The sequence below is a fragment of the Miniopterus natalensis genome, chromosome 19 (genome assembly GCF_054644295.1).
Source record: "Miniopterus natalensis isolate mMinNat1 chromosome 19, mMinNat1.hap1, whole genome shotgun sequence".
Taxonomy (NCBI): Eukaryota; Metazoa; Chordata; class Mammalia; order Chiroptera; family Miniopteridae; genus Miniopterus; species Miniopterus natalensis.
Window position 1 is genome coordinate 37538253 of NC_142099.1, and position 26488 is coordinate 37564740.

The 26488-nt window shown below is 44.6% G+C and overlaps 1 protein-coding gene and 1 pseudogene across 2 annotated transcripts; both read left to right on the plus strand.

Moving 5' to 3' along the window:
- TMCO1 (transmembrane and coiled-coil domains 1) lies at positions 1–24709 on the plus strand. 2 transcript variants are annotated; one of them, XM_087828238.1, is made up of 7 exons: positions 1–336; positions 710–787; positions 4758–4817; positions 11400–11446; positions 12707–12774; positions 15136–15280; positions 15379–15802. In XM_087828238.1, the coding sequence occupies exons 1-7, from the start codon at positions 267–269 to the stop codon at positions 15487–15489; spliced, it is 579 nt and encodes a 192-aa protein (XP_087684364.1). In that variant the 5' UTR covers positions 1–266; the 3' UTR covers positions 15490–15802. The 2 variants fall into 2 exon arrangements, with proteins under 2 accessions (XP_087684364.1, XP_016069557.1); XM_016214071.2 differs by lacking the exon at positions 15379–15802 and adding an exon at positions 24147–24709 and having other exon boundaries at positions 23–336.
- LOC107537940 (coiled-coil-helix-coiled-coil-helix domain-containing protein 2 pseudogene) lies at positions 7250–8711 on the plus strand (annotated as a pseudogene).
- Positions 24710–26488: the final 1779 nt, after the last annotated feature.

Consider the following 26488-nt stretch of genomic DNA (forward strand, 5'->3'; position numbering starts at 1 on the left):
AACGCCCCGACCCGGCGGCTCGACCTTCACCTCTCGCGAGACCCGCCCGAGCGCGGCTGGGTTTCCGCTGGGTTCGCGCGGTCAGGGCCCCTCGGGCGAGAGCTCTTCCTGCGCTGCGCCCCGGAAGCGGAAGTGTGGCGCCCGAGCTGTCAGAGCTGCTGTGGCGCCCTGTGGTCCTGAAGTCTAGGAAAACCGTCTTTCGCTCACTTTTCGGGCTGCGGAGCTTCCCTCCCCCGGGGGTGGGAGCGCAGAGCCGGAAGTGCAGGATGAGCACCATGTTCGCGGACACGCTGCTCATCGTTTTCATCTCCGTGTGCACGGCTCTGCTCGCCGAGGGTGAGGCGCTGCTCCCCGGCCGCCGGAGCTGTGCCCGAGGGGAGGTCTCAGGCAGGGTCCCCGCGCCGCCACGGCCAGGTCGCCGGCCCTGCGTGCTCGAGGGCGCGTGTCCTCTACCCCGGGGAGCCTCGGGCGACTGGTGCGCCGCTGGGCGCGGGGTCGTGCGCGCGGCGGCCGGTCTCTGGTCACTGCGGTTTTTTGGGTCCCCGCGTGTCTGCGGAGACGCCTTGCTTGAAGAGTCAGTCGTTTTAACTACGGGCACCTATAAAGCAAAAGAGCTGAAATTCCTTCTTACCCAGCAGTGGCCACTAATGACAGTTGCTGGGACCGTTGTAAACATTTCTCCATGGGCACGTTGCTCTTTCTGTTGCAGGTATCACCTGGGTCCTGGTTTACAGGACAGACAAGTACAAGAGGCTGAAGGCGGAAGTGGAAAAACAGAGTAAGAAATGTGAGTATGGCAGCTTCCTTCAGGAGTAGTTGCAGCGGGTCAAGCTCATGAAGCGCTGTTCACAGTGACTGTCTGAGGAGCACCAGCCACACGAAAACCTTATAGGGCCGCAGAGACGAATCCAGCTGAAGTCTAATTAGGAATATGACTTTTATGCACAATGTCAGTGATGTGAAAGGTACCTGTTACATGCTGTGGAAACCATTGTGGCCTTGCAGTCCTTTGTGGGTGGTTAGGATTTGGGTGGAGAATGAGATGGGGGAAGGATTTCCAGACAAATGAAGTGCCATAGGTGCAAAAATAGGGGGGCATTTTAAGGACTAAGGTGTGTTTGAGAATAACAGGTCGTTATGATCAGTATCAAGGTAAGTGGTGTCCTAGTGGATAAGTCATGTTTCAGGTGGTTGAAGGTGCGTTTGACAAAAAGGTTAAGAACAGGTAGAGTTTGTTGCCTTTCAAATAAAGTAGGAATTTCCGCAGGACTTTCTGAATTCTGCGACTTTTCTTTATGTCTTCATAAGAGTTTGATGCTTTCTTTTTTACAACGAGTCATTTGATCCACGTAACCATTTGTGGTTAGTTGTATGAATATTATCCTTCGTAGAAAAGGAGATCAAGGCTTAGCAAGGTTGAATGACATACTAACGTCACAGAGCAAATAAAGAGTTGGAAGACAAACTCAAGCTTTTAAAATTACAGCTTACTGTTCCTTCACTTATTTATTATTGACAATGCACCCCAACATATTTATTTATTTATTTTTTAAAATATATCTTTATTGATTTCAGAGAGAGGAAAGGAGAGGGAGAGAGAGAGCTAGAAACATCAGTGATGGAGAGTCACTGATTGGCTGCAGCCCGCAACCCGGGCGTGTGCCCTGACCGGGAATCGAACCCTGATCGCCTGGATCCCTAGGTTGATGCTTAACCGCTGAGCCACGCCCGGCTGGGCACCCCAACATATTTAAAACCAGGCTCATTGGCTTTACAGGTGTCACAGGTGTGATCCTCTGTCAGGATTTCCCTGTTTGGGGAAGGTACCTCCATGCTTCGAGTAGTGCAGGCCAGAGACCCTGGAGCACTTTCTTCATTCGATTCCAGGACACTCCTTAGTCTTGTTTTCCTCTGGCTGGTCATTCTTTTACAATTTTCTTGTTGGTTCCTCTTCTTGACCTCCTGTTTTTTGGGGCGATCCCCAATTTTTTCACTCACTCCAGTGGTGAACTCATTTGTGTGCTCTGTTTGCCAGTGACCTCTAAATTTATGTCCCGCCTAGCCAGGCGTGGCTCAGCAGTTTTGCATTGGCCTAGGATCCAGGAGATCAAGGTTCAATTCCAATGTCAGGGCACATGCCCAGGTTGTGGCTCGATACTCAGTCGGGCGGGCAGGAGGCAGCCAATCAATGACTACTCTCTCATCATTGATGTTTCTATCTTTTTCTCTCCCTCTCCCTCCCTCTGAAGTCAATAAAGATATATTTTAAATAAATAAATAAATAAATAAATAAATAAATAAATAAATTTATGTCCCTACCCCTCTCTTAATGCAACATTCATATATTCAACTTGTTGATCCACTGCAGTAGCTAATACGCATCTCAAACCCAACACATCCAAACCGAACACTTGTTCCTGGCCTCCAAGCCTGCCTCATTGGTAGCTTTCATGCCTGTGCTTGTGGCAGCTCCGACCTTCCACTTGCCATCATCCCTGCGTGGTGCTCTTGACCCTTTTCTCAGTCTGCATCCAATGCTGTTGGGCTGCCTTCAGATACACCCAGACTCCAACTGCTTTTCATCACCTCACTGGTGTCTCTCGTGGTCTAAGCCACCATCATCTTTCGCATGATTATTGCAATAGCCTCCAACAAGTGTTTCTGTCTCCCTATAGTCTGTTCCCAAGATAACAGGCAGAATAATCCTTTCAAAAGCTTGTCAGATCAAGTCCCTCCTCTACTCATAACCCTATGATGGTGTCCCATTTCCACTTGAAGGAGAACCCAAAATTCTTCCAGTGGCCCACAGTGTCTCCTTTACCACCCTAATATGCTGTCCCTGCCACTCACACTGCTCCATCCACACTGACCTGTTTTCTTTGTGAGAACTTGTTCTGCTGTGACCATACGCTAGTTGGCCATCGTGTGATTGTGTCCATATACACTTTTCATGTCACATATGTCAGTGAGGAGCCTACTGAAACACAAATCACATTGAGCTTCATGTGTGTTGTGATGAATATTTTCATACATTAATTATTTACATAAATAGATTATGAACTTCTTTAGTGTCCACTCTAATTGCTTTGTCTCTTAAGTATCTGCATTATAGAAATAAGTTGTTTTCACTTTACACCCAAATTTAAAGTAATGCAGTTGCCAGGCAAAGCTTCCATAGCTGTAGTTTTTTTTTTTAATCTTCACCTGAGGCTATCTTTTCCATTGCTTTTCAGAGAGATTGGAAGGGGGGAGAGAGAGAGAGAGAGAAAGGGAGAGGGAGGGAGGAACATCGATGTGAGAGAGACACATTGATTGGTTGCCTCCTGCTCGAACACAGCAGGGCAGCTTTTAGGATAATGTCAGTACTCCCCAAATAATGCCAAGGATCAGATGAGCACAAGAATCTAACCCAGGGCTGGGGATCAAACCTGCAACTGAGATACATGCCCTTGCCCGGAATTGAACCTGGGACCCTTCAGTCCAGGGGACAGCGCTCGAACCAATGAGCAAATTGGCTAGGGCAAGTAAAGGTCATTGTTGACATGTCTATTCTTAGTCCTTTCCTGGGGGATTAAAGATAGTAACTATAAAATATAAATATATTACACTATTTCTCTTCAAAAGCTTACGGTTATTCAATCATCTTGTTAATTGATACGCATCAAAAAAAGTTGGTCTTGCCCTGGCCAGTTTGGCTTAGTGGTTAGAGCATCAGCTCGTGGACTGAAGGGTCCCGGGTTAGATTCCAGCCAAGGACACGTACCTCAGTTGCAGGCTTGATCCCCAGCCCTGGCTGGGGTGCGTGCGGGAGGCAACCAATCGATGTGTCTCTCTCACATCCGTGTTTCTCTCTCTCCCCCTGCCTTCCTTTCTCTGTGAAAAGCAGTGGAAAAAATATCCTCGGGTGAGGATTAAAAAAAAAACATTGGTCTGTCCCAGCTGGTGCGGCTTGGTTGGAGCATCATCCTGGGCACGGAAGGGCCTCGGGTTCGATTCCCAGTCGGAGCACATATCTAGGTGGGGGTTTGAGCCCCAGTCGGGGCGCTTACAGAAGGCAACTGATTGATGTTTCTCTCTCACGTCAATGTTCTCTCTTCCTCACCCTTCCTTTCTCTCTAAAATCAATTTTAAAAAAATATTAAAAGAAAACTAAAAAAAAATAGTTGGTCTTAGTTTTTTTTGGCCCCCCTGCTTTCCCTACCTTCTGCATATGTGTATCTTGCCTATTTTCTGTCCTATAATTGTTATTTAATTATCTGCCCTCAATGGATTGCTCTTTAGAGGGAGTGGATCATGTTTATCTTTTTATCTAGCCAGAACGGTGCCTTTTAGGTAGGCAGCCAATAGCTGAATGAATGAGTCCTATCTTCTGTAGTGACTATGAGAATGTAACTATAATTAGCCATAGTTATATGAGAACAGAACTTGAAAATGTGCTTGGACTCAGCCTGAGGCAATCACCCTCCGCTGATGGTCTGAAAACTCATTGTTTAGATTATGATTGTGTTCTACAATCCTTTATGGGTATTTGATTTACGATGCTTATCATATTGCTCTTTTAGTATTAGAATGTTGTGTCCACCTTTTACTGTCAGCAGGTGTAGGAGCAGACCAGTTGACTTAATCATGATCGCAGTCAAAGTCAGGGTGTAACTTTCTTGTCAGCTGCTTCCATTGGTTTGGCTTCAGTAAAGCAGCCTTTGTTTCTTTAGCATAATACCCAATTAATTTTTACTGTGTTACTATGTTGTTTACAGTGGAAAAGAAGAAGGAAACAATAACAGAGTCAGCTGGCCGACAACAAAAAAAGAAAATAGGTAAGATGAGTTATTGGTATACACAAAATTTAGGTTTTCTTGGGAGAAATGAATTCTCAGATGTGATGCTATAATAAGAATGCTGACAGTGGTAACGTGTGTGTGTGTGTGTGTGTGTGTGTGTGTGTGTGTGTGACTATGGTTCACCGGGCACTTGCTACGTTTTCTTACTCGATTTTCTCGACCATTCTATAGGACAAGTTCAAGCAGTTGCTCCTTTTGGCTCTTAGCTTTGAAATTTCAGTTTTAGTAAAATGATGTTGACATCTCTGGCTTTTGAGCTTGGCTGAGGGTTCTTGGCTTAGGTGCCAAAGCACATTGTTTTTCATACCTGAAACTCTTATTCCCAGTTAAGTCTGAATTGCTTGTGTTTGTTGTTGCTGTGGCTTCCCTACTGAGAATTGACTGGTGATGGAAACCCACCAAGCGGTAGGAAATTTTCTGCTGAGGAATTTTTATCTTGTCTGAAAGTTAGTGACATGTCTTTGGTTTTTCAGTGTGTTGTAGAATTTAATTATGGAATGTAATTCTGTTCCAAAAAGACAATTTATAAATGATTAGATGTGATTTGTATTTTTGATGCTTTATGATGCTTCCTGACTGAAATCAGGAAGAGGCTGTATTTTTGGTTCAGAAACTATGTTTCTGTACCCAGGGCACTGCTGTTATATCCCAGCAGGGAGGGCCTCCTGCCAGGCAGGCCTCTACCAGTGTCCCCTCTGATGAAAGCTACTCAGCTCAGTGCAGGGGAGCAGGTGTTTACACACAGCCTGCTTGGCTGGTTCTGTGGCGAAATGCTACCTCATCTACTGTGTGTGGGTCAGTTGCTCTGGTAGGCCCTGGAGAAACAAGGTTGAAAAATTTCCCTCTTTTAGGAGGTCTGTGTAGATGGGCCTAACAAACCAGCACAGTACGGTAAGTGCTTCTGTGGAGGTCCATTCTGAGTGTCATGAAAGTAAAGAAAAAGTATATCCAAGCCAACGTAAGGGGTCAGGTTTTCTTTTTTTTAATTTTTAAAAAATATATCTTTATTGATTTCAGAGAGAGGAAGTGAGGAGAGAGAGATAGAAACATCAATGATGAGAGAGTCATTGATTGGCTGCCTCCTGCATGCTCCTGACTGGGGATCAAGACCCTAACCCAGGCATGTGCCCCATCGGGAATTGAACCTCCATCTCCTGGATCCTAGGTCAGTGCTCAACTGCTGAGCCACGCAGGCAAGGCAGGGGTCAGGTTTTCTTGAAGAGATGATGCTTTAGCTGAATCTTGAAGCTTTAGTGTGAGTTATCTAAATAAAAATAGAAATAAAGTGCTGGTCAGTATTTATTGAGCACTTACCATCTGCAACATGCTGAGGTGGGCACTTTACATACTTTTAATTCTCTTAACTTGTGTGGTAGGGAGGGTTTCCTCATTTTCCTAGAGGGAGACTATGGCTGAAGCTCAGTGAACGATAGGTGAAGTTGGTGCCGAGCAGAGTTGCAGCCTAGTCCTTCGTCACTGCAGACCCCACACTCGTGAGCTCCGCGCACTATGCAGGAGGAGAGGCACCTTCGAAAGTGCAGAGGGGCCAAATAGCAGGGTGCATACGTGAAAATGGAAGTAGTTTAGTATAACAGATTAGAGGAGCTGTGTGGGAAGGACAGGCAGGGGAGGCTGGAGAAAGTAGCATCTAGTTCAGGAAGGCAAGGAGTTGAACTTACATCCAGAAGCTTTCCTGTAAAGAGGCCTGACGTCCAACTCAGGAAGACAACTCTGGCAGCAGTGTGGAGGGTAAACGGGGGGGTGGGTCACTCTGGAGGCAGGGAGGTCATGAGGCTTTCTGAGTATCCCAGGCATAAAGCTGGCAAGAGCCTGCACTTTCGCCCTGGGGTTGGAGTAGATGCTAGATTCAGCGGGTATCAGGGAGGTGGAAGTGACAGGCTGGTGATGGCTGAGCGGCAGGTGTGGAGAGAGGTGGCATCTAGGGAGGAGCCTGGGTCTCTGGTTTGTAGGGGGAGCAGGTTGGGGTGGGGAAGAAGAGAGCAGGTGGTCTCAGGTTTGGTCACAGTGGACTTGGCGTGCCTGTGTGGCAAAGGGCGGAGACATTTGGTACACAGTGGATGGATGGTAGTGGAGCTGCAGAGGGATAAAGGCTACCCGGAGATTTTAGAATCCCACATTGATAAGTAGTAATCGAGTCTACCAGGTAGGTGAGACCATAGGGAGACTGTGTGGAGTAAGAAAAGCCAGAGCTGAGGACAGAGAGTCCTGAGGAAACAGGTATTCAAGGGCGAGCAGAGGTGGAGCTCTGCAGAGGGCCAGCCTCAGCAGCTGGAAAGGGGTATTGCAGAAGTTGAGAGGAGAGTTTCAGGGGCTGGAGAGGCAGAAGGTGGGTGTTAAATGTCTGAGAGGCAGAACGGAGGTTCTTAGTGACTTAGCAAGAGTGATTGCAGCGGCATGATGGGAACAGAAGCCAGATTGTGTAGATTTGGGAGCACGTGCATGGTGAGGAACTGAGACCTTGAACATGGACAGTTCTTTCAAGTAGCTTTGTCATACAGGATAGGAAAGATATAAAAATGGAAAGCAGACTACCTGCTGCCCTTAAATTGACAACACAGGATCTAAACTCAACTTATCTTAACATGGAATGCAGCCTTGAATTGTTTGCTCTCCAAAGAATTATCATTAGAAGTGAAGAGAAATAATATTTACAAAGAGTTGAGCATCAGAGTCTTATCAGGAGTTAAAGACATAATATTTAATAGGTGCTGCTTACAAGGCAGACAACCTGTCCGGAAGCCTTACTCTTAGATTCAGCCCAACTCTCAGAAATCTGTAAGCTAAACTGCATTCTCTTGGACCTTATAAAATTGCTCCTGCTCTTGTTCACCTTGGCATCTGCACTGGTAGGCACGTCATGAACAACTCACCCCGATACAGTTTACCCTTAGTACCCCTCTAGGTTATTTTTGAGAACATTATCTGCAACACCCCATGATGCTGTCTTACAAGAAATGATGGAAACTTTAGTCTGTTAAGAAAAGCAGTGCTTCTCATAAATAAATAATTTATTGTAATCTTGTGGACACTGTTTGAACTGATGGACCCCTCCACTTAGACCTGCTGCTGATAGCACAGAGGCAGAGTTGCAGTTCACCAGTCAAGTACTCCTGTGTGTTGACTGTAATAACATTGTTGTTATTCTGCAATCTTTACTCTCCCTCGGCTCACATTCCCCACTTGAGCTTATTTACAAAAACATATGTAGTCCGGCAGACTCCGATCTGCTGCGCAGTTAAGATGCCGCGTGGAGCTGCACCTCTCCCGCATGGCCCCTCTGGCCAGACGGGCACCTCAGATAATAGCTGCACCCAGGCCAGCACCAGCAGCTCAGCCACCAGCACCGGCTGCACCATCTGCTATTGGCTCACCTGCTGCTGCACCCCAGCAGCCAGGTCTGATGGCCAGATGGCAACCACTGCAGCTGGTGTAGCTGTGGGCTCTGCTGTCGGCCACACGTTAGGCCATGCCATCACTGGGGGCATCAGTGGAGGAAGTAATGCTGAGCCCTCAAGGCCCGACATTACTTACTAGGAGCCTTAGGGAACTCAACTGGCATACCAGCAGCAGCAGTTTGGCCCATGCCACTATAAGATAAAACAGTTTTTGGAGTGTGCCCAGAACCAGGATGACCTTAAGCTTTGTGGGCATTTCAGCAAGGTGCTGAAACAGTGCAAATTTGCAAATGGATTTGCCTAATCAAGAAGTTTGCATTGAAGAAATGGAAAATCATGTCTCATATCCACATTAATTTAGTATAAAAATGTAATTGATAGTGAAAGTATAAAACTACAAGTTAACTCTCCTTTATCATTAATAGTTTCCTTGCCTCGCCTGGCCGGGCGTGGCTCAGCGGTTGAGCATCGACCTAGGATCCAGGCAATTGGGGTTTGATTCCCGGTCAGGGCACATGCCCGCTTGTGGGCTCAATCAATGACTCTCTCATCATTGATGTTTCTATCTCTCTCTCTCCCTCTCCTTTCCTCTCTCCGAAATCAATAAAGATATATTTAAAAAAAAAAAAGTTTCCTTGCCTTAGAATTGCAATGGAAGAGTGTTCTTGCTGTGTAGAAGTTCATTGAGATGGTATTGAGTTTGGGGCTGGGCAGATGTTTGTGTGGCCTTCTTAAACCGGCTTTTGTGATATTACTGTTTGTGAATCAATTACAATAAAATGATTTTCTTCCAAAAAAATATATATATATTTTATATATACGTAGTCCTGGGGAGGGGGGGCTATACAGAATGATTCTGCTGCTCTGAAAGAAGCGAGTTTTCAGTAGAGGGGCCTGGTTGGCAATGTCCTGTGTCCACAGAGGCAAACGCCATTGACCACCAGGGAGGCTCTTTGATGGAGCTCAGGAAGAGCCAGTAATTTGAAACCGAGGCGTCTTCACTGAAATGGAAGATTTGATGGTTTCCTTATTTTTTTTCTTTTTAATCCTCACCTGAGGATATTTTTTCCATTGCTTTTCAGAGAGAGTGGAAGGAAGGGAGAGAGAGAGAGAGAGAGTGAGCGTGAAACACTGATGTGAGAGAGACACATTGATTGGTTGCCTTCCTCACTTGCCCCGACCAGGGCTGGGGGTGGAGCTCACAACCAAGGTACATGCCCTTGGCCAGAATGGAATGAACCCAGGGCGCTTCAGTCTGAGAGTCCGTGAGCCGATGTTCTAACCACTGAGCAAAACTGGCTAGGGTGATGGTTCCCATTCTTTTTAAAAAATTTTTATTTATTGATTTTTAGAAAGAGAAAGGTAGAGAGAGAAACATCGATTGATTGCTCCACTTATTTATGCATCATTGGTTGATTCTTGTATGTGCCCTGACTGGGATCAAACCCACAACTTCAGTGTATCGGGACGATGCTCTAACCAACTGAGCTACCTGGCTAGGGCCCATGGTTCCCGTTTTTAGTTTTTAGTGCAGGTATTGTGGCTATTTTACATTTCCCTCTCATAGAAGAAAAACTAATTTACTCTTTTTTTTTTTTAAATATGTCTTTATTGATTTCAGAAAGTGGGAGAGGGAGGGAGGGAGAAACATCAGTGATGAGAGAGTCGTTGATCAGCTGCCTCTTGCACACCCCCCACTGGGGATCAAGCCCACAACCACTGGGGATCGAACCCACAACCTGGGCATGTGCTCCACTGGGAATCAAAGTTCGATCTCCTGGATCATGGGTCAGTGCTCAACATCTGAGCCATGCTGGCCGGGCGAGAAACTAATTTTCTCTTGATACATGAATTTGATTTAGGCTGCAGTCATGTTACTGAAACAACGAGGGATGTATGATAGGGATATATGTGATCCAGACTCAGGAAAAGCTGAACTGACTGGTTCCAGGAAGTCAGGGACTTTGTCAGACGAGCCCCACAGGCCAAAGGAGCCAGAGGTGAGGCTTACAGTGGGCTTCTTGTCTTCAGGGCTCTGCTGTCAGCACTGGCTTCTCTCTGCTCTTCAGCTGCCCCACATCTTCTAGTGCTTCTCTAGCAGGTACTTGTGGCCTTCCCCTACCTCTGGCCGTGTCCTGGTGATCTTTCTATGTGCACCTCACACGTGCTCTGTAGGCCACCCATGTAAGTACTGCTCCAGACACTTGTTAAAACTTAGGGACCGAGTCCAACTCCCAGGCTTTACTGTATCACAGTCTTGACATGGGGCCCAGAAATCTGCTTTCTTAACAAGCTGCCCAGGTAATTCTTAGGTAAACTGAAGTTTGAGAGCCAGCACTACATTGTAATTTTTCTGTTTCTGCTTCCACAGTTAATTGACTTAATTTCCTAAGATTTTCTGATTTAAATTCTTAAGAGAAGGAATCCAATTGGCTCAGCTCATCTTTTTACACCAGAGGTTATGGGCAATCTCATGGACTGGCTACCTCAGGCTGACAGTGGCGGGGGGGGGGGGGTGTTAGGAGCACTTGCATGCTGACCTGCAGAGACATGGTGAGAAGAGGCATCCCTAGAAGGTGGCTGGGACGGAGGGCAGGCTCTCTGAAGCTTGACTGAGTGGGGTGGATCTCCTTCCCTAGATACTTGGAAATACGGGAGGACATTGCTGAAATTTAATTTATTCATGGCTCTGAATTTATATATTCATTCTAGGCCTTTGTGCTATTTCCCATAAAAGGTGGCTGCATCAGGCAGATGATTTAAATGTTGCTGCTTCTCCATTTCCAAATCTCCATGAAATTTCAGGGGATATCATTAATTGGTCTTCCATCCAAGACAGCTCAGAATGCAGAGCTGTCTGGAATGCCTGCCTTTTTCATTGGTTCCTATCAATATGATACAAGAGTGGATCTTTATGTGTAGAGTTAAGACAGTTGCAGAGGCAGGTTTTAAACGTTAGGCTTGAAGTTTCCTTTCTTTAATTGAAGTATTCTGGTGCTCTGCTGCATTTGAGTTTTCTGTTAGTATGAAGTGCACCTGTGCGGGGGATTGAAACAGGCGTGTTTGGGTCGCTAGTCAGCGATGGTTTACGTCGACCTCGTGCTCAGCACTCTGCATTAACCACCTTGTCATTTCCTTTCAGAGAGGCAAGAAGAGAAGCTAAAGAATAACAACAGAGACCTGTCAATGGTGAGAGCCCCAAATGTAACTTCCTGGTGAACCATATGATGTTTTTTAGCAAAACATTTGCATCAGGTTCACCACATTCGCCTTTTCAGAAATGTGCAGTCTCTGCAGGCTGTAAATGCTCATGGGTGTTCCCGGCCAGATGGAGGTAAAATATGCTGCTGAGAGGAAACCTCACTTGGGTGATGTGAACAGACCTTAGGCTGTCTTGAGGTCATCGTTTGTTCCTTTCACGCGATTTGTAATCAGCTCCCCTGTGTTTATCTTCCTCTACGTTAATGCTGCACCACAGGTTTATGGTTGGAGTGTTACAGGGCCTCTTGTTCTTTGAGAGCCTTTTGTTCTGAGTGGCAGGCATACCATTAAGTGTAAGACTCACGTGATTTCATTGTCCGTTGCTTGTTGTTTATAAAGAGCACAGTTCTACACGTCTTTCTGAGGCATGGGTAGGCTAATGAGATGGCCTGTCTAATTTCTCTACTTGATTTCTGTATATTTAATGTAGGGCATCTGAACTTTGCAACAGGTAAGACGCCTTACTGAGAATACTTTACTATATATCTCTATCTTGAAATTCTTATTAAGAAAGATTATAATTCAGAGGTGTATTTTTAAAAAATGGCTTTTCTTTTCTGTTGACACAATTACTACTTGTTCACCGTAGCAAATTTGGAAGCTACTGAAAGAAGAGATAAAGTTCAGATATAACAACTGTTAATCTTACATCTTTATAGTCTTTGGTTTATTTATATTTTTATGACATAGTGGTTAAGAAAGAAGTTAGCTTCAAGTAACAACACTTAACTAACAAAGGCTTAAACAGATAAAGGTTTTTTCACTTGCTCCAGAAGTCTGGGGGTGGGGATGGTCCTGGGCTGGTGTGGCAGCTCAGGGATGTCATCCGCAATGCAGGGAGCCGTCCTTAGCTTCAGGCTGTCTGGGTCGATGCTGCTTCACCTCCAGATTCTTCGTTCCAGGCAAGAGGAGTGAGTAGGAGGCCTGTAGGATGGATGCCAGCCATGCCTGTCCTTTTCAAAGTCCTTTCGGCACTGTGCCTACAACTCGGCCAGAATTGGCCTACTGGCCACCCCAGACTGTCCACCAGCAAGGAGAAGAGGGCCTGCAGGTGGAGGGTGGTTAGCTGGCAGACAACTTTTGGCTAAGGAGCTCCTTTAAAATATTGCATGAAACCAAACTTTTGGGGTGTGCTTCAGTTGTGGTTTCTCCTCAGTGTGAAGTGACAATGTATCGGTCTCCTTACAGGTTCGAATGAAGTCCATGTTTGCAATTGGCTTTTGTTTTACCGCCCTGATGGGGATGTTCAATTCCATGTGAGTGCCCCTAACTGTCATACTGTGGTAATATTTTGATATTTCAAATGTACGGAAAAGTTTCAAGAATAGTATACCCATTATCCAGATTCACAAATGTTAACATTTAGCCCCATTCACCTTCTCTTTTTCTCTGTCTCCATATCACATCTTTCCTCACATGGCCATGATTTATGTATTTTTCTGAGCCATTCGAGAGTGTGCTGCAGTCTTCATGCTCCTTTATATGACAACTAGAGTGTGTTTTCCCTCAGAACATGGACATCCTCTTACATAACCTCAACCCAGTTATCAAAATCAAGGAAAGTTAATTTTGATTGAATACAATCATATAACCTTTCACCCTCTTAATATTGAAGATATTTTATATACAAGGCAAAGAGTAAGGTGTTGTGGGGCCTTCAAAAGGAAGGTAGTCATATAGAGATGTTGTCACTCTTAAAATAGAGTCTTAACAACTGTAATCTCTTTTAATGATAAGGTAGGTTACTGGTGTCTGAACCATCAGGGAGCAGGCCTGGGAAATAGTGGAACTGCTTTGACAGGAGCTGGACAAGTGCCAAGATGACAGACGTCACTTGTTACCTGTCAGAGCTCATCCAAACCCTCCCACTTGGATTGCAATTTCCCTCACCCTTTCCTTCCCTTTCTCCTACTCTTCCTCCTGGCTTCTTTTCTGTCTGTCTGTCTGTCTGTCTCTCCCTATCCCTGTAAACTGCCTCCCCCCCCAGTCTGTTCTTCTCTCCCCAACTGTTAAGTGCCACTCTGTGCCAAGCATGATTCCAGATATTGGAATATAACATGTCAGGTGTGCCCCTACCCTTGGTGATACCAACATTTTATTAACCAACATATTTTATTGGGGTGATGTTGGTTAATAAAATATGTATGGGAAGAAAAGACAGACAAATAAATATTGATGGATGTTATAACAGAAGTGGGGGGGTTCAGTAGGGGGAAGAAGTGATGTTTTTGCCTAGGGGAGGGGCCAGAGGAAGTGTTTAATGACTTTAATACAGAACTACTACCTAACTATTGAGGGACCTTTGGAAGATTCAACAACTTGCCCAAGGTTTCCAGAAGTCTCATAATTTCTAACTTATAATTCTAAATTCAGTATTCTTTTATATATATGTATGTTTTTTATTGATTTCAGAGAGAGGAAGGGAAAGGGAGAGAAGAAATAGAAACATCAATGATGAGAGAGTCAATTGATCGGCTACCTCCTGCATGACCCCTACTTGGGGATTGCGCCCAAAACCTGGGCATGTGCCCTGACCTGAAATTGAACTGTGACCTCCTGGTTCATAGGTCAGTGCTCACCCACTGAGCCATGCTGGCTGAGCAATTCAGTACTCTCTTTTTCACTGCCATGCTTTCTCTCATTTCTTGGGTACATATCACCATGAATTAGCAGGCAAACCAAACACTGAAAGGTTTTATAGTTAATAAGTAAGCTTCATTGGTACAACTCCAGTACTCATACATCCTTAAACTTGTCATATTCTGGCTCAGTACACTAGACTGGCTAAGGACTCAAAACTTCTGATTTTATTTTTTTTACTTTTTTATTGAATTTATTGGGGTGATGTTGGTTAATAAAATATGTAGGTTTTAGGTGTACAATTCTATAATACATCATCTATATGTTCACCACCCCAAGTCAAGTCTCCTTCCATCACTCACACTTCTGAGTTTTAAAATGATATTTTCATAGCTCTGTGTGTGTGTGTGTGTATGGATATGTGGATGTGTATGTGGGTAGATGTGGGTGTATGTGTGGGGGTGGGGGTGTATTGTATATGTGGGGGGTGTAGGTGGGGGGGTGTGTGGGTGTGTGCGGGTATGGCTGTCCTTACTGGCTCTGGCTTTACTGTGTGATTACTGCAACAGATCTGAGTTCTGTTTTGCTGGAAGTTGAACATGTGAGTGCTCGTGAAATAGATGGACTAGGAAATAACTGGCCATTTCTACCAGCAGTAATACTGCCTTACAGTCATGCGATTCCCTTCCTTAATATTGTTTGTGAACACAGTGTACTAAACAGCCTTGTAATTTCAGCCAACACGCACACGCACACGTACACGTCTGAAAGGCTGCTCTATGGGAAGGACTTCAAATACATTCTTCTGCCAGGATCCCAATACTGAAAGAAGAGTCACTAGTTTAGAAAAGACTAATGGGAACAGTCTACACCCTTCCTACCTCCCTGTACTTCAGGCCTCATTTTAGAATATCACCCTTTCTTGTTTTTTAAAGATCAAGGGACCTAAACTTCTATTTCTGTCCCAGATTCTTCTTGGGAACTAAGAAACTTGTCAGGCTTCTAAAAATAACAGTTCTTTGTTTTTTCCTTTTCAGATTTGATGGTAGAGTGGTGGCAAAGCTCCCTTTTACCCCCCTTTCCTACATTCAAGGACTGTCACATCGGAATCTGCTGGGGGATGACACCACAGACTGCTCCTTCATCTTCCTGTATATTCTCTGCACCATGTCCATCCGACAGGTGAGTGACCACACCCACTGTTAATGTGGACAGTCATGTGCCACATACAACATCTGGGTGATGACAGGCCGCATATGTGACGCTGGTGTGTCACACAGCCTAGACGCGTAGTTGCTGTACCATCTGGCCTGGGAAGGTCCCTCTGTGCTGTTCGGACGACTACGAAATCGCCTAAGGACGCCTTTCTCGGAATGTGTTCCCATCGTTAAGCAGTACGTGACTGTGTGTCCTTCCTCACTGCCATCCCTTAAATTAGCTTTTACTTCTGTAGACTGGAGGTGTCTGCCTGGCGCTCTGCAGATCTTTCAGTTGCTTGTTTTAGGACTTCAGTGTGTCAGCTAGAGCTGCTTTAAATGTGTCTAGTCCAGATCACTAATCCTTAGGGCTAGGAAGGCGCTGGGAAACCAGACGTGGTTTCCACACCCTGTTCTTAAAGCTCTCAGGTTCCTTCTTCATGGCAGATGTCCAAAGTAGTAGGGAGTGAGGCTGTCCTTCCCTCCTGATTTCTTCTTATTTGTACACCAGCACCTTTGTCACTGCAGGAACAAAAGTGAGGGGAATGAGCTGGTGACTTTAAGTTATTCACAGTTGAGATAAAGCCACCACAAGGATCAGGTATCACAGTGGAAATGAGGGAGGCTGAGAGAGAAGTACACAGGGCCGAGGGGACCCAAAGACAGACTTCGCACTCTCTCAGCAGGAGGGTCAGGCAGGAAGGTTAGAGAGGGAAGTGCTTTTGAGGTGGGACTTTAGACAGCAAGAGGGGTAATTAAAGTCTTGGGCTCAGGAACTCTGCATTTCAGGGCTCTACTCACTTCACGAACATACTGTCGCTCAGCCTGCGTTGCAGTAAATCTGAACGGTTTTCTCAGTGTCTTTCGCTCAGTGACCCTTCCTTCATAGCTGTCCTTGTTATTTTCTGTTTCTCTTTAACTTACCTTTATTGTTGAAAGTATTACAGATGTCCCCCTTTCTTTCCCCTTTGACCCCCCATCACCCTCCCAGGCCTTCACCCCACTATTGTGTTGTTCTTGTTACTTTCATCTAATATTTTTTCTGCAAATATTTTTTTTAAATATGTCTTTACTGATTTTAGAGCGAGGAAGGGAGAGGGAGAGAGAGGGACAGAAACATCAATGATGAGAGTCATTGATCAGCTGCCTGCTCATGCCCCCTGCTAGGGATTGAGCCCGAAACCCGGGCATGTGCCCTGACCGAGAATCGAACTGTGACCTCCTGGTTCATAGGTTGATGCTCAATCACTGAGCCATGCCAGCCAGGCTCCTCTGCAACTCTTAAGGTAGTGATTTCTTAATTGTCTGTGTGCCTTAAAGTACCTGTGTAATTTCAGTGCTATTAATCTTCTTGCTTACTGTGGTAAAGTAGACATAATGTAAACTTGACTCTTGCAACCAATTTTAACGGTACAGTTTTGTGACATTAAGTACATTCCATATTATTGTACAACCATCACCACTCTCTGTCTCTAGAACTTTTTAATCTCAAACTGGAAGTCTTCCCCATTAAACACTAACTCTCCATGCCCCCTCCCCCAGCTCCAGGCAACCACCGTTCTATTTCCCTTCCCATGAATTTGACTCCCCCTATTTGTGATTTTGACCTTATATAAATAAAATCATAGAATATTTTTGTCCTTCTGTGACTGACACAATGTTTTAAGGTTTATCCACATTGTAGCATTTCAGAATTTCCTTCCTTTTTTAAGGCCAAATACTATTTCACTGTGTGGATGGACTGAACCAGGTTTTGTTTTTCCATTACCTGTCCATGGATACTTGCGCTGTTTCCACCTTAGAACGCGGGTATCTGAATGTCCAAGTTCCTGTTTTCAGATGTGGAATTGCTGAGTCACAGTGCAGTTTCTGTGTTAATTTCTGGAGGGATCACCAGACTGCCCTGCACCTTTTCACCCAGCACTGTTCATCTGAGGCTTCAGTTCACCAGTTTGAGGCCGTTTTTTAAAGAATACAGTAATTTCTCATTAGTGTCATTAGTGTGTTTAAAGTGTCACAGTGTCATTGCTGAGGGGACTGGATACTTTATCGCCGGGTTGCCTATGACCACACTTACATGTGTCAATTAATAACATGTCTGCCGATCAACCAGAACCCACGTCCTCTACTGCCTGCAAGTGAGGGTTAATTAGACAAGCGAGCTCTGGGTCCCATCATAGCAGTAACGCTCCTGTTACGAAGAAGGGGTGGTATTAGGTTGAATTAAGAGTAGCTATCTGCTTCTGTCATTTCCCACATCCTTAAGAGAATGGGTGATCACAGTAATAATAATTCTTGGTAGGTTCATCTGTATATTTATTCTTTCAACAAAATTGAGCACGTACATGTACCAGTCTCTGTGCTGGGTGCTCTGTGTAGTTTGTAGACAAAATGGGTTTATGGCCCTTGCCCTCATGGGGCTTATGTTTCTTTTGAAATAAAAAGGTTAATTTCCCACCTGTAGCTTCATTTTTAAAAAAATCATTATCAAATAGGAGAGCATAGAAGTACACTTAAATTTATTTCTGTCACGCTAATCATTCCAAGTGGAGCAGATTAAACAAAGATTAAACACTGTTTGTGAATCTGATTTTGATCTATTACATATAATTTTCCCTTCCTAGGGCGTATTGGGTATATGGTTTACTACTGACGTAAGAGCTTTCAGGGAAAATAATATTATGCTGATGACACTATAACAGAATTTACGACCCATTTCTTCTTTACGGTGGTGGGGAGAGGGAGGAGTGCATTGTAAGGTTGAGGAAGTACAGCAGTGGGAGGTTTGAATCTTGCTGCCATCTAGCCTGAGTGTCCTTGGAAGTCATGTAGCCTCTCTAAGCCTCTGTTTTCACTGAGGTGGCCTGGGGTCCAGCGGGCAGCCTCACCATGCGTGACAGTCAGATGGCAGTGGTCTACAACGTAAACAGTTGTTCTTACGGCCACACTTGCCCCTCCCACCCCCACATCCTGGGCATGTTTTTAAAATTAATATTTGTTCCCAGCCCAAGATAGGACTGAGTTCCTTTTCACAGATTAAAACATGATATGTCATATCAACTGAAAATAAATCTAATTACCTTTGGTCATTTTATCTTTCTCCTCTAGTTTACTTCCTTAATGTCTGGTGATTAACGATTAGCTGCCTTGACCTTCACATCACAACTATTTCCTTTGTGTGCATTCGTAGGGTGGAAATGGTAGGCCTGCCAGCTTCCCTCAGAGGTGTCGATAGTGACGAGCATTTCCTTAGCTTCTTAATTAAGCTACTTACCCCCCTCCCCCCATTATGAGTGAGTGGGTTGGGTGAATGGCAATCTCCTCCGTATGAAGTGTGCGACACCTCGGGAAATCCAAGCAGACTCACCTGGTAAACACCCCGGGGAAGCTGGTCTACTCTTTATTTTCAGTCTTCACCCAAGGATATTTTTTCCATTGCTTTTTCAGAGAGAGGGGAAGTGGGGGGGAGAGGGGAGACTGAGAGATCGATGTGAGAGAGACGCATCGACTTGCTGCCTCCTGCACTCACCCCAACTGGGGATCAGGCCTGCAACCGAAGTACGTGCCCTTGGCTGGAATTGAACCGGGGACCCTTCAGTTCGCAGGCTGACACTAACCACTGAGGCAAACCAGCCAGAGCAGAAACTGGTCTATTCTTGTAAATTCATAAGGTTGTGAAAGCTATGAACAGAGCTCTCTTTTCTTTGAAAGCAAAAAGGATTAGTGGTTCTGAAAAAGTATCAGTGAGAATCTGACATGGTCTCTTCAAATAGGTGTATTGGTCAGGATGGTGATAAAAACACATGCGTTTTACTTTCCTCTCACACTCTCGGCTTTCCCAGGGCAGCCTGAGGGTTTTGATAGGCCTTGTCTATGTGTAAAAACAGGTTCTGATGATGTCATGTCCATATATCCTCAAGTCATCAGAATGATGGAAGGACCACCTGCCATCTCCTGTGCCTCGTCACTAATGTATGTCACTTTATTTAAGTTTAGAACATAAGTCCTTAATGCCAGCGTAGCTCACCTACAGGCAGGGTGTCTTCATGTGTAGTCCTGGACTTCGCATCAGCAAGAGATGCATGAGGTCCCGAGAGTGGTGGCTGACGGCTAATGGAGAGGGGCAGAGTGTTCAGGCATCGTCTGAATCTGCTCCTTTGTGAACTGCTGCAGTGCGTGGGCTCAGGTTCATTCAGATGCTCCCTGTCATTGCTGAGCATGGATGCCAGTCTGTCCGCCATGGCAGGAATTCTGTGATGTGAGCATACGGGATGGAAAGCAAGATTCTCTCCCCTGTGGAACCAGTGGGAACCAGACCCACAGTAACCAGAGTGTGATTGGTCCCTTGTGCGTGTTTACAATATGGTGTTGGAGAGAAAAACATACCGTGAACAGTGTCTTCGGGGGTCGGTTCTATGAAACAGATTTTTTATAAATGTATCTTTATTGAGAGGAAGGTAGAGAGAGAGTCATTAATCGGCTGCCTCCTCGCTCTTGACTGAGGATGGAGCCCGCAACCTGGGTGTATGCTCTGACCAGGAATCAAACCATGATCTCCTGGATCCTAGGTTAATGCTCAACCGCTGAGCCACGCCCAGCCGGGCTCCTTTCAGCATCTTAGCATGCCTCTCCACTATCTTTTGGCCTCCATTTATTCTGATACGTGAGAAGTCGACGTATCTCTGCATCTCTGTAGATAAGGTCGTTGCTTTCTGACTTTCTCTTTGAGTTTGGTTTTCAGCAATTTGACTATGATGTGCTGTAGGGTTTAAAAATTTTTTTTTAACCTGCTAAGTTTTCATTAAATCTCAGAAAATTTCAGCCATAATTTCTTCAGATATTTTTTCTGCCCCATTCTTTCTTCTTCTTCTGTGATTCTAGTTACATGTTAGTCTTTTTGGTTTTGTCCAATAGGACACTGAGGCTGTTTAATTTTTAAAAATATTTTCTTTCTGTTCTTAGGATAATTTCTGTTAATCTGTTGTTGAGGTACTGACTCCTTTGTCATCCTTAATCTGAGTTAACCCCAACTCCATCCAATGATTTTTAAATTTTGATTTAATATTTTTTAGGTCCAGAATTTTTTTTTGCATCCCCTGCATTCTTTATTATGGGAACTTGAGAAATTGCAATCAACTGTAAGTGAAGTCTGACTGCCAGCTGCCAGAGAAACAAAGAGTGAACTGATGATTTCCACCGCTGAGTTATTTTAGCTAAATGACTAAGGAATACAATTTAGCAGAATGTGTTTATTGCCAATGACCTGGTTCTTCCCAAAATGTCCAGTGAGCAACCAACAACTTCCTTTTCTTCATCACAGGTTCTTATCTTTTGCAAAGAGGAAGGAACACAAATCCTGCAGTGGTATTTTTCTGAGTTTCCTGCCAATAGAAGGCGTGATTACGGGAAAATGTTTTTCCTTTGTTTTCCCTTCTGATATATACTCTTCGGTTATGACTCTGTTACATAGAACTGGACAGAAATTCAAAAGAATTGCTTTTTATTTTTCTAAAAACCTGTGTTTAGTACTGTTCTTCCACATCATCTTTATAACATATTAAAACTCCTGTCTCCTAGCAAAATTCATATTTCTAAACTAAATCTTGCTAACTAAGTAGGCCTGTGAAAATGACCTCCAAGGGGAGAACTGAGAGGCTGTAGGCCACAGTCAGATCAAGGTTAATGGAGGAGGTTACTGGAAGATGTAGGGGGTAACGTACTCAGGTCCCCACTACGTGGTGTGATGCTCCGCGAGTACTGACGGACAGCTAGTCTTCTCTGCAAGTCAGCGCACTGTCAGCCTCTTCATGGAGCTGTGAGGATGTAAATAGGAAGATCATGTGCAGTGCTTAAGACAGTGCCTAGCAGCTGAGATGGCGTCACAGAAGTACTTGTCTTTATTTTATCCTGTTCAGTGGTATTTCAAAAAGATGGAGACGAGGGGTGAGAAAAGGGCATTCAGCCATTATTAACACAACTGTCATTCTCTGTGTGTTCTTTAAATGCGCTTTTATAGACTTTGTTTAGAGTGGTTTTAGGTTCACAGTGGTGTGCTCATACATAGTTTTTAAAATTGTGATTTAAAAAAAAACACCGGCCAGCCCAGCTAGCATGGCTCAGCGGTTGAGCATCGACCTGGGATCCAGGAGATCGCTGTCAGATTCCCGGTCAGGGCACATGCCCAGGCTGCAAGCTCGATCCCCAACAGGAGGCAGCCGATCAATGACTCTGTCATCGTTGATGTTTCTATCTCTTTCCCTCTCCCTTCCTCTTTCTGAAATTAATAAAGGTATATTTAAAATAAAATAAAACAGGCCAGGCCTGCTATAAGGTTTTATTCCTGAGATAAAGACCTATTAGAGAGAGGTGGCTTCATAGGTGAAAACTGGACTTGGGTGATATGTCAGTTCACGTCCTGACTTACGGTTTCTCTCTGCCTCCACTTTCTCATCTCTAAGGTGAGGATGACTGAGGGCCGCTGTCTTGTCCTTAAAACGCTTCGTGAACTTGAAAGTGCATAGAAACGTAGGCTGTTAGTGTCACTGCAGAGAACAGTAATGCTGGCCCGTAACCTAGGTCTCTTGTATGCAGAGGCCATTGGTTAATTCCTCCATGTGTTTTACAGGAAAAGACTTTACTGACGGGAGCAGGGGAAATTTTATCTAAGAAAAACCATCCTGAGACCTGGGTTCGTTTGTGAGAGTACAGTGTAGGAATTTAAACAGACTGTTTAGAATTTCCCTAAAGGAAATCGCAGAGCAATTTGTATTAAAATACAAATACCTGAGCAGTGCAGCACTGATAAGCTTAGTGTAGTGTTCCTGAAGGGAGCCCCTGGCAAGGGTCACAAGGGAAACAAAGTACGGAGCTGCCGGGCTCCCTGCACTCCAGGCCTGGCTGCTGACATCTGTGGCCGCGTGGTTCCTGTTAACGCTGTTCCATCTGGAGCAGCTCTCGATCTCGATCTGTTGCATTCCATAGCCCTTTATGTTTTCACTTCGTAAATGAGACTGACAGCAGTCTGCCCTTCAAAATATCTTCTGTTACTTTCCTTTCAGATGTCTTCTTTAAATCACAGTGAACTTCTAACTTAGAGGGTATCAGAGGTTTTACACTGGCCTTTAATCTCTAAATGATAAAGACTCACTTAATTGACCCCATCTCTACAAAATGACCGAGCAAGGATGCCTGGTCTATTTTGTCTGGGCCGTATCATCGTGTTTGTTAACTAGACAAGTGTGTTTATCAGTAGCTAATTTGGTAATATCTTATTATTTCACATTTTATTTTTAAAGTAGCTTCCCATAATGCCTTGCTTAACCCTGGATACATTGTGGGTGGTTAATAAATATTTACTGATTGAAAGCAATTGGAAATTCGGGACATTGTATCATTGGGTTTTCTCATTGTTTTGTCAATGGGTTTTTTAGAAGTGGACATATGGAGCTGTTCTTACAATGAAAACAATACAGATATTCTCCATCTTTACTAAGAAGTAGCCTGACCTACGAAGTATGTGTCTTAACTTGTTTCCAGACTTCTTTTTAAAGTAAAGCATGAGCTGTAGTATTGTGAATAAAATAAAGCAAGTATTTTACTGTCAGTATAATTAAATGAATTCTTAAGGTTGTCTTCATATTGTTATATTCTGCTGAAATCCGACAGCGGTTATCTCAGATATATAAACACTCCGTCTGTGTGGGTCAGCATCTTAGGGATGAAGGCCGGGAGGCCTGGCTCTGGCATTCTCTTAGTGCCTCGCGCACAGTTGGCCCTCAGTGCCTGTCGAGTGTGAATGCGGACGTGGGGACCCGCTCACCTAGGGCTGGAGTGTGTTCTGAGACCAGAACATCCACGTGGGAGGTGCTGGTGAGAGAGCCCATTGGGTTCAGAATCAGAGCACACAGGTTTTCATTCTAACTTTGCTTTTCATTTCACCGTGTGATTTCGGACAAACCATGATCCTTTTCCAGGTTTTAATTAGAATTCCTCACATACAAAATGAAAGAACTGAGCAGGGATAACCAGGTGATCTTTAAGGATCCCTCCCTTCTAAACTCGGTAGAGAGTCGAAGCAGCTGACACTTGCTGCCCTTCTTAACATCGTGAGCCCCTCCCTTCCCTCTCGAAGAGTCCCGGTTAGTCGGGCCATGCTGTCCCCCATCACTTGGGAGCCCCTGCCTGCCCCGCCTCTCCCACACTGAGTCATCCTCCGGGATTGTGTTTATCCCCTGGCGTATGCTGGTTTCACTTGTGTTTGGATTTATGTAACTTAGTTTAATGTATATTAACTGATAAAATCTGAGTATAAAATAGTCGGTTTTTTGAGAACTAGTTTAATAAAGATGAATTTAAAAAACTGTGAGATACCTGAGAAAGTTGAGGGGCAGTGCTCAAAATCTAGGAGGGTCCTGACTCAGGTTACTCTGTAGGATTCTAAGTTCTCTCACTTCTTTGAAGAAAGTGAGTTGGAATATTTTGGTTTCCGCTTAGATGGTACACTGATGACCAAATCCATGCAGAAAACCCAACTCAAGGAGAAGGCTTTCCTCGGGAAATAGCTAATGAGTGTGCTTTAAACGCTGTGCTAAAATAAAGGTTACCTCTTTTTATGATTCTGCACTTGGCAAAACCAGCTTCTCTGGTTGGAGACTGAAGTCCCATCAGGTAAGCGGCTCTGTGTGTGACCCCTAGCACGCTGCAGCCTGTGAAACATAGCACAGTGCTACTCATCCCACCTTAGGCCCTAACAGTACTTTTAACCTGTATGGCTTCTCTTCCTACGGGATCTGTGTAAAACACTCTTCTGTAGCTCATATTAAAACCTAGTTTTTATTCCGTTTTCCTCACAGAACATCCAGAAGATTCTCGGCCTTGCCCCTTCACGAGCTGCCACCAAGCAGGCGGGCGGTTTCCTCGGCCCTCCACCTCCTTCTGGGAAGTTCTCCTGAGATCAAGAAGAACCTGTAATTCCTGTCTTTTTTAAAGTCTTTAAATTAGATGAGCAACTATTTTGTAGCAAGAGCCATAGGCAGCCTTAGCACTCGCACCACTTTCTCGCTTTCTTTCTAAACTTTATGGATGTGATTGGAATGAAAATGGCACCCAGCAAACAGAGGTGACAGTGCTTTCAGTCACAGAGGGATGTTTTAAGTAGGCGTGCCCATTAGACAGGTGGGGACGTTTGTGTGATGAGAACCAGTGTCTTCTTGTTTTGTTTACACGAACATTTTCGTGGGACCGACTCGAGACTGCTGTGCACCGTGGAAGTCAGCTCTCCCTGAGCATTTAGCAGCCTGAAAGGAAAGATTAGTTTTCCTGTAGTTAGTTATGACTCTTAATCGTGTGTTTTTCAAGCCAAATATATGACCTGTGATCAATAAAGAGGCCAAAATTTTCACTGTCTCACCTACAAGGAGAGAGCTGTCTCATTTTTCCATGTTTCTAATGGCATGTTTTCAGCGATCTGAATGTAAAGGTAAACACTGGCCAGCAAGGGCTAAAATGCAGTGTTTACCACCCTGTTGTATTATGTTTGCCTCATATCTTCCAAATACACAGCTGTCCTGTTTGGAAATGGAAAACCTAAGAGGGAAGGGAAGTAGGGACTCCCAGGGACATAGCTGTGGGGCCTCAGCAGTGCCCCCACTCCCCAGTACAGTCTGTTGGATTCCCATGGAGGGATGTCATACAGAAGAATAGAGCTGTCTCATCACAGCAGCGTCAACTCAAGGAGGTAGTAAGACCTACTGCAGCCTCGCAGTTTTTAATTACTTGCCCTGAAAAAATACAAAGACAGGTCATTTGGACGACACCAAACCAGACCATCACTGGATTATTGGCACTGGCATTCCAAGCCAGAGAAGCCCGTGTTCTCTCAGAACACCTGACTTGGCTACTTTGCCTGTGTAAAGGATAGCATGTCCCCTTTCTAGTTAAAAAATATCAAGCATTATTAATACCTGCCTTAGGCTACCCAGGGCGCACTCATAATATGCTGTGGTAGTGACTGTCTTAACAATGCAGGAAATCTGAATCCTCAACACGCAGCATTTCAGAATCTAGGCCAGCTGGGAACTGGGAAGCGATGTGTGTGGGTGCTCATGCGCTTGACCAGGCGTCGTCCTGTCATCGTCTTCAGTGGGTCAGGGACTTAAAATGGGCACCCAAAACCCTCTTACGGCCAGATCAAACTAGTGTGTAGTAGGGGTTTCAGTATACTCCACACTTTCAATGCTGCCCTTCAACACCAGTGAAAGTACCATTAATTCTGCTTAAGTTGCAATCTTTTGTTTTAATTTATTGTTTCCTTTGAGTTTTTAAACTTTTTTAAAAAAAATATATCTTTATTGATTTCAGAGAGAGGAAGGGAGAGGGAGAGTTGAAACATCAATGATGAGAGAGTTGTCATTGATCGGCTGCCTCCTGCACGCCCCAAACTGGGGATCGAGCCCACAACCCAGGCATGGGCCCTGACTGGGAATCGAACCTCAATCTCCTGGATCCTAGGTCGATGCTCAACCCCTGAGCCACGCCTGGTTGGGCTTTTTAAACTTTCAGAATGGAAAAAAATCTCTCAAATAAAAGTTTTTAAAAATATATTATAAAAAACACCCAGATACCTGCTCTTCAACTTGAGCGATTATTAACTCACAGTCTTTCTGTCCACCCAGCCTCTGTCTCTCATGTTATTCTGAAGCAAATCCCTTAAATATTTTGGGGCTTTTACATATATATAGATATAGATATATATAATCTCAATACCATTTACACACCTAAAAAATGGACAATTCTTTGATATCGTAAGTTGTCTATAGATATCAAAAGTTATTACAGTTTTTGAATGGGAAGCCAGTAATAGCCATATTGCAATTGATTGATAGCATTGTAAGTCGCTTCCTACCTGTAGTCGTGGAGTTCAAACTGGAGTGTGTGAGAATCTTCTAGAAGCCTGTAAATAGAGTGTTGGGCTCCACCCAGAGGTTCCGTTCCAGCCGGGGTGGAGCCCGAGGGCTTGCTCTGCTGACAAGCTCCAGGACGATGCTGCTGCTGGCCTGGAGTCCACTCTCTGAAGCATCTTCCTCAGCAGGGTTTCCCTCAGTTGGGATTTCAGGGTTGCAGGCCTGTTTCACATCCTGCTGGTGTCTCTCTGATCCATCGATTAATTAGGGTTGAGAAATGATGATATTGTCAT

Coding starts and splice junctions, on each gene's coding strand:
- TMCO1 (XM_087828238.1), top strand. CDS start 267: ATGAGCACCATGTTCGCGGACACGCTGCTCATCGTTTTCATCTCCGTG. Junction 337..709: donor CACGGCTCTGCTCGCCGAGG/GTGAGGCGCTGC, acceptor TTTCTGTTGCAG/GTATCACCTGGGTCCTGGTT. Junction 15,281..15,378: donor GCACCATGTCCATCCGACAG/GTGAGTGACCAC, acceptor TGTGTCACACAG/CCTAGACGCGTAGTTGCTGT.